This window comes from Dipteris shenzhenensis, chromosome 18 (genome assembly GCF_047967505.1).
Source record: "Dipteris shenzhenensis isolate YYH24624 ecotype China chromosome 18, Dip_SZ_1.0, whole genome shotgun sequence".
Lineage (NCBI taxonomy): Eukaryota > Viridiplantae > Streptophyta > Polypodiopsida > Gleicheniales > Dipteridaceae > Dipteris > Dipteris shenzhenensis.
Window position 1 is genome coordinate 49763508 of NC_141613.1, and position 5001 is coordinate 49768508.

Here is a 5001-nt window from a genome sequence, read left to right on the forward strand (position 1 = left end):
CCCTTTTCTACTCATTAGCATCTTTTAATTTAATTCTAGAGGCCATCTAGATAAATGTAGTAAGAGTGGTGTAAGAGAGATACTAGGGTATTGACAGGAGACAAGGAGGAGTGCTTGGATGTATTCATGATTGTGAATATTTTGTCTTTCATGTTGTTTCTATTATCATACAATTTGCAAAGATTGTTTGGTGTTAGTTTTTAATCATAGTTTTCTAATGGTACCATGGAAATGTAAAGGTATGTTTCCCATTTTTTCACATACAACAATGAAATCAATACTAACTAGTTATTTTTGTTTCAATTATTTATCTAGAATAAATGTATTTGAAACCTTGGTAGGCTTGTCAGTGTTGCAGTTGTTAAAATTTGGAAAAAAACCATACCAACAATTGTATTAGACATGAGAAAAGTTGTTTAAAAAACATGAGAAATGTGACAAAAAGCTAACAAAATATGCAAGGCAAACCACTGAGCAACAAATACATTGCAGCGAGGGTGCTTAATTGTGAGGAAACTTAATTGATACAAAAAGTTTTATATACATTTCCTCATCCTTTACACTCTTATCTCGCCTTTTTGTAAATAGATCTATAGGTTTAGGCTTAAGTGTCACATTCACCCAGCCATTACTTTTATAAACTTCTCTTGCTAAGACTAATCAAGATGGGTTGCTTATATGTTCAATAGTGGTGGCATTCAGAGCTTTCATGTAGTCATGTAGTGTATGTGCTTGCCCATATACGATATACTTGAACATAATAGCATTAACTCCTTGAGTTAATCAATTCATGCCTTTAGGTATATATAGAGTCACTATAAACTTAACCTTGTGCATGCATGCATGCTTTTGCCACTAAATGTTTTTGTAAATACATGAATCCACTATTAAGATTCCTCATGCCTTAATGATAAATTTGGCGGACGATTATTCTTAAGATATCATTGCCATTAAGCCTTCCTATGAGAACTTAGTAAGGTTGCATGTCTCTTCCATTTCATTTCGTAGAGGGCCATGCACTAAGCGACTTTCACTCTGATTATAAGGGACTCGTAAAAAGAAGGGGTGGGTTACATCATGACAAGAAGGATACAAACGGGAAAACAAAAATTGTCTATCTTCTGAGCGAGTTGACTGCTGGTCTTGAAAAAGAAGCGAGAGTTGACACTTATGAACCTTGCATACCTTAGGCTAATCTTCAACTTTCACAATGAGTAGAAGTCTCGACTCTCGATCATGGATGATGGTGGAGTTGTCAATGCAGTCTGGCAGGGTGGAATTGTTGCATTGACAGGCCAAACACTTGAAAGCTAAAAGAGGAAAGATGGAGCTATGAACAAGTTCGTGCTTGTAAGTGTACAGAAAGGAAGGATCAAGATGATCAGCAGGCCACAAGGCAAAGACCTGTGTGCAGACCCCACTCTAGAGCATCCTTGTTTCTGTAGTATGAGCTTTTCATCATGACCTCCACCAGCTGCAGAACACCTTTCAACGGCTCAAGTGATCCGGCAAGCAACGTGCTCTCGAAGCAGCAAGCTGAGCGATGAGCTGCTGTTATACCTGTGTCTGCACTGCAGCTGGTCTACAATCCTGCGAAGCTCTCTCGGGCAGAGGATATTTCGCGTGGGATTGCTGGCTGTATTGCTGTATATTGTGGGCGTGAGCGACAAGGTGAATTCGAATTGCTGTGCGTGCGTGAGAGAGCGTGAGAGAGAGAGAGAGACAGACAGACAGACAGAGAGGCTGAGAGTCTGTGCCCTCGCGAGAGCGATAGAGTAAAAGAGGAAGCGGAGAGAGGCTGAGTTCAAGCTGCGTCGACGATATTTTGTTCGTGTGTTTGTGCGAGTGAACGATCGATCGATCGAACGAGAGAGCGCGGCTCCAGTCATGGCTCCGTCGGTCGCCAACTCTATCCCCCATATTGCTCTCGCGATTTGCATTTTACTTCGCTTCTTCGCCCCCCTCCTTGCTTCGGACCCAGATCCCCTCCTCGACTTCGCACCTGGCGTAACTTCCTTCGTTTTCCGAGACATTTACGCAAATGGTGTGATCGTCAACGACACCGGCGGCATCCGTGCCGGCCTTAGCGCCGAGAAATTCCCTGCCATGGCGTAAGTTGTCGTCCTTTCGCGGCACGTCACGGGTCCCTCGTTTCATCTGATTTCTTGATCAAGCAGGTTCCTAACTTCCCTTTCGCAGTTCGCAGGGATTGACAATCGTAAGATTTCGGATAGTTCCTTGCGGATGCCAATTAGCACATTCCCACCCCAGAGCAACTGAGATTCTGACGCTGATATCGGGCGGGCCTCTACAAGTTGGTTTTGTAGATACGAAAGGTCGAGCCCATTTCTCTGTACAATTGCTCCCTAATCCAGCGCCGATCATCTTTTTCCTCAGCTTCTGGGTGATGATATGATTGCAGGGAAAACGCACGTCAATCTCCTTCACCCAGGCGACGTTACAGTGTTTCCCCGAGGATTGCTGCACTTTGAGTTGAATGTAGGCGCGGTGGAAGCAGAGTATATATCTGCGCTCAACAGTCAGAATCCAGGCACTCTGGTAAGTCGATTGCAAGAAGATTAGCTTGTGCTCATCTGGCAATTTCTTTATCGAAGGACGTGCTCAGCGTTCATCCCAAAAATTGATTACTTTGTAATCGTCTAAAGATTTGCTCATCTTTGCTGATATGTGAACTGTATGGAGATTTTGCTTATCCTCTGGCTTATCGTGAACTCTGTAGCAATGGTGCAAGCTCAACTATATTGCTAATTTCAGAATTGTGTTTCCATGTTGCAACAGACAGCAGGCGCAGCGTTGTTCAGAATCCCTGAGAGAGCACTCGCAGCATCGCTGAATTTACCTGCGACGCTTCTGCAGCACATCAACTCGACCCTCACACAAGAGATTGGACCCATTCTGAAGAAGGTAAGGAGGAGTGGATGCGTTCCTGGCAGAGATATCACTGTGGAGTTCTGATAAGCTCCAGCTTCGACACCGTTGGAACATGATTTTCATCCCTTACATTTCGATTTCTGCTGTCATCTGCTCTGTACCATTAGTTCCCTCTCTTCATATGTTGCATTTGTATCTGTTGATGTTTCATATATTTGTTCATTTGGGTAATTCGGCGCCACATGATTGATGGAAACCACTTCTATGTTTGGTGATTGAATGAAACTCCCAATGTAGCATCCCATGCATTAAGGACCAAGGCAAGCTTTGATGCGTCTCTCGACACCACCTTGAAAAACTTATTATTGGAACTACAATGTGAAAACCATAATGTGTGTGTGTGTTTCACTTTAAAAAAAAGTGTGTGTATGTGTGTGTTGGTAAGTACAATGTTGAAACCATAGTGTGTGTGTGTACACATTTTTAAAAAAATTTTGCGTCTCTGTGTTTTTTTTTTGGGTTGTAGGTACAATGTGGAAACCATAGTGTGAGTCTGTGTGTGTGTGTTTTTTTTATTGGAAGTACAATGTGGAAACCATAGTGTCAATGTCTTTGTGTATGTCTGTATGTGTGTGTGAGAGAGAGATCGGGGGAGGGAGGGAGAAAGCGCCACGATGGACAAGCGAGTAAATACACTTTTGTTTGTGTATGTGTGTGTGTGTGTGAGTGAGAGAAAGATCTTACACACCAAAAGCTTCTAAATCACATTTCTCATCTATGCTCTCCATGTGGAAGCAACATCCATGTGCCAATATCGCATTGATAAGGTACTAAAAATGAAAACGAAAGGCATAAAACTACTTTTTTTATACATAATATATTCTTCAACTATCCATGTAGAAGCGACATCCATGTGGGCGCCCATATTGCATTGATAAGGTACTGAAAATGAAAATGAAAACAAAAGGCATAAAGCTACTTTTTCATATGGAATATGTTCTTCAATTTTCTCATCACAAGTACCATGAAGAAAGCACAAGGCCATGACTCACCTAAAGATCACAACCCTTAGCAATTTCTTGTTTTCTACTACTACCTCGTCTCTTGGACAACAAGTCTCAGTAATAACTGAAATTTGAGCCATTTTGTTTTGCATTTGTTGGGTAATGGTTGTAACTCATGTGATAAGCTTCGTCTTTTCTTTCTTCTTTTTAACATGGTGACCATTTGCGTAATTTGCAACAATTATTTCAACAAAAACAACATACAAATTCTTTTTTGTGAAAGCGTAAAAGAGTCAATGTAAGCATGATTAGAAGCATCATTCAGTATCAAAAAAATTATCGTTATAAATTTAGACATATTGATATATCAATACTTATGTTGATGGTTATGATCGATGTGGTTATTGGTAAATTCGAGATGTAACGATTATACAACAATGGATTTGTTTGAAAAACATTAGGACAAATCAGGGCTAAAATAGCCCCAATGTGTCTGTAATTCTCCAAAAGATAGATGGTCAAGTAACTATTGAAATAATACTCCTACTTGTTAGGTAATATCTTCAAGCATCATTAATTCTCCAAATTAATAAGTTTGATCAGTACCATGTACCTTACTAGTAGCCTTTGTCAATATTCTAGGGGAACTCACTACATGTAAACCCTATATATCACTACTATTCAAGTCCTATAATTGTTTAAATCTCTTATCTATGAATTTATATTGTATGACTAAAGGGACCCTTTTTCTATGCAAATATGTAAAATTCTCCCAAATATCTTTTATGATACCCCTCTATAAAGATATTTATGATCCAAACCCCCTTGTAAATATATTTATGGTACCCCTCTGAAAGTTATATTTCTGAGATATTTCTATTGAGTGCATGTGATAGACATATTTTTTCCACATGACCCAAGGATTGGAAAATCACATAATTATGTAGATTTTTATGTTATTAATTAGCATGATTATGCAATCACATTAGCAATGGGAAATAACAACATTTGGTATTGACCTCGTAATTGAGAATTATACCACTAGTATACATGGATATATTCAATAGTATATTTGTAGTATCAACATAATTCCATATATTGATGG

The 5001-nt window shown here is 39.7% G+C and overlaps 1 protein-coding gene across 1 annotated transcript; it reads left to right on the forward strand.

The window, feature by feature from the left end:
* Positions 1 to 1790: 1790 nt before the first annotated feature.
* On the forward strand, positions 1791 to 3191 carry LOC147891361 (germin-like protein 5-1). The gene is made up of 4 exons (XM_087389927.1): positions 1791 to 2111; positions 2200 to 2336; positions 2423 to 2559; positions 2800 to 3191. Exons 1-4 carry the CDS (start codon positions 1888 to 1890, stop codon positions 2974 to 2976), a joined length of 675 nt encoding a protein of 224 aa, XP_087246053.1. The 5' UTR covers positions 1791 to 1887; the 3' UTR covers positions 2977 to 3191.
* Positions 3192 to 5001: the final 1810 nt, after the last annotated feature.

Bases quoted from the DNA above. Each gene is read 5' to 3' on its own strand.
- LOC147891361 (XM_087389927.1), top strand. From the start codon at position 1,888: ATGGCTCCGTCGGTCGCCAACTCTATCCCCCATATTGCTCTCGCGATT. The intron at 2,337-2,422 runs GTCGAGCCCATT...ATATGATTGCAG, and splicing joins TGGTTTTGTAGATACGAAAG to GGAAAACGCACGTCAATCTC. The intron at 2,560-2,799 runs GTAAGTCGATTG...ATGTTGCAACAG, and splicing joins GTCAGAATCCAGGCACTCTG to ACAGCAGGCGCAGCGTTGTT.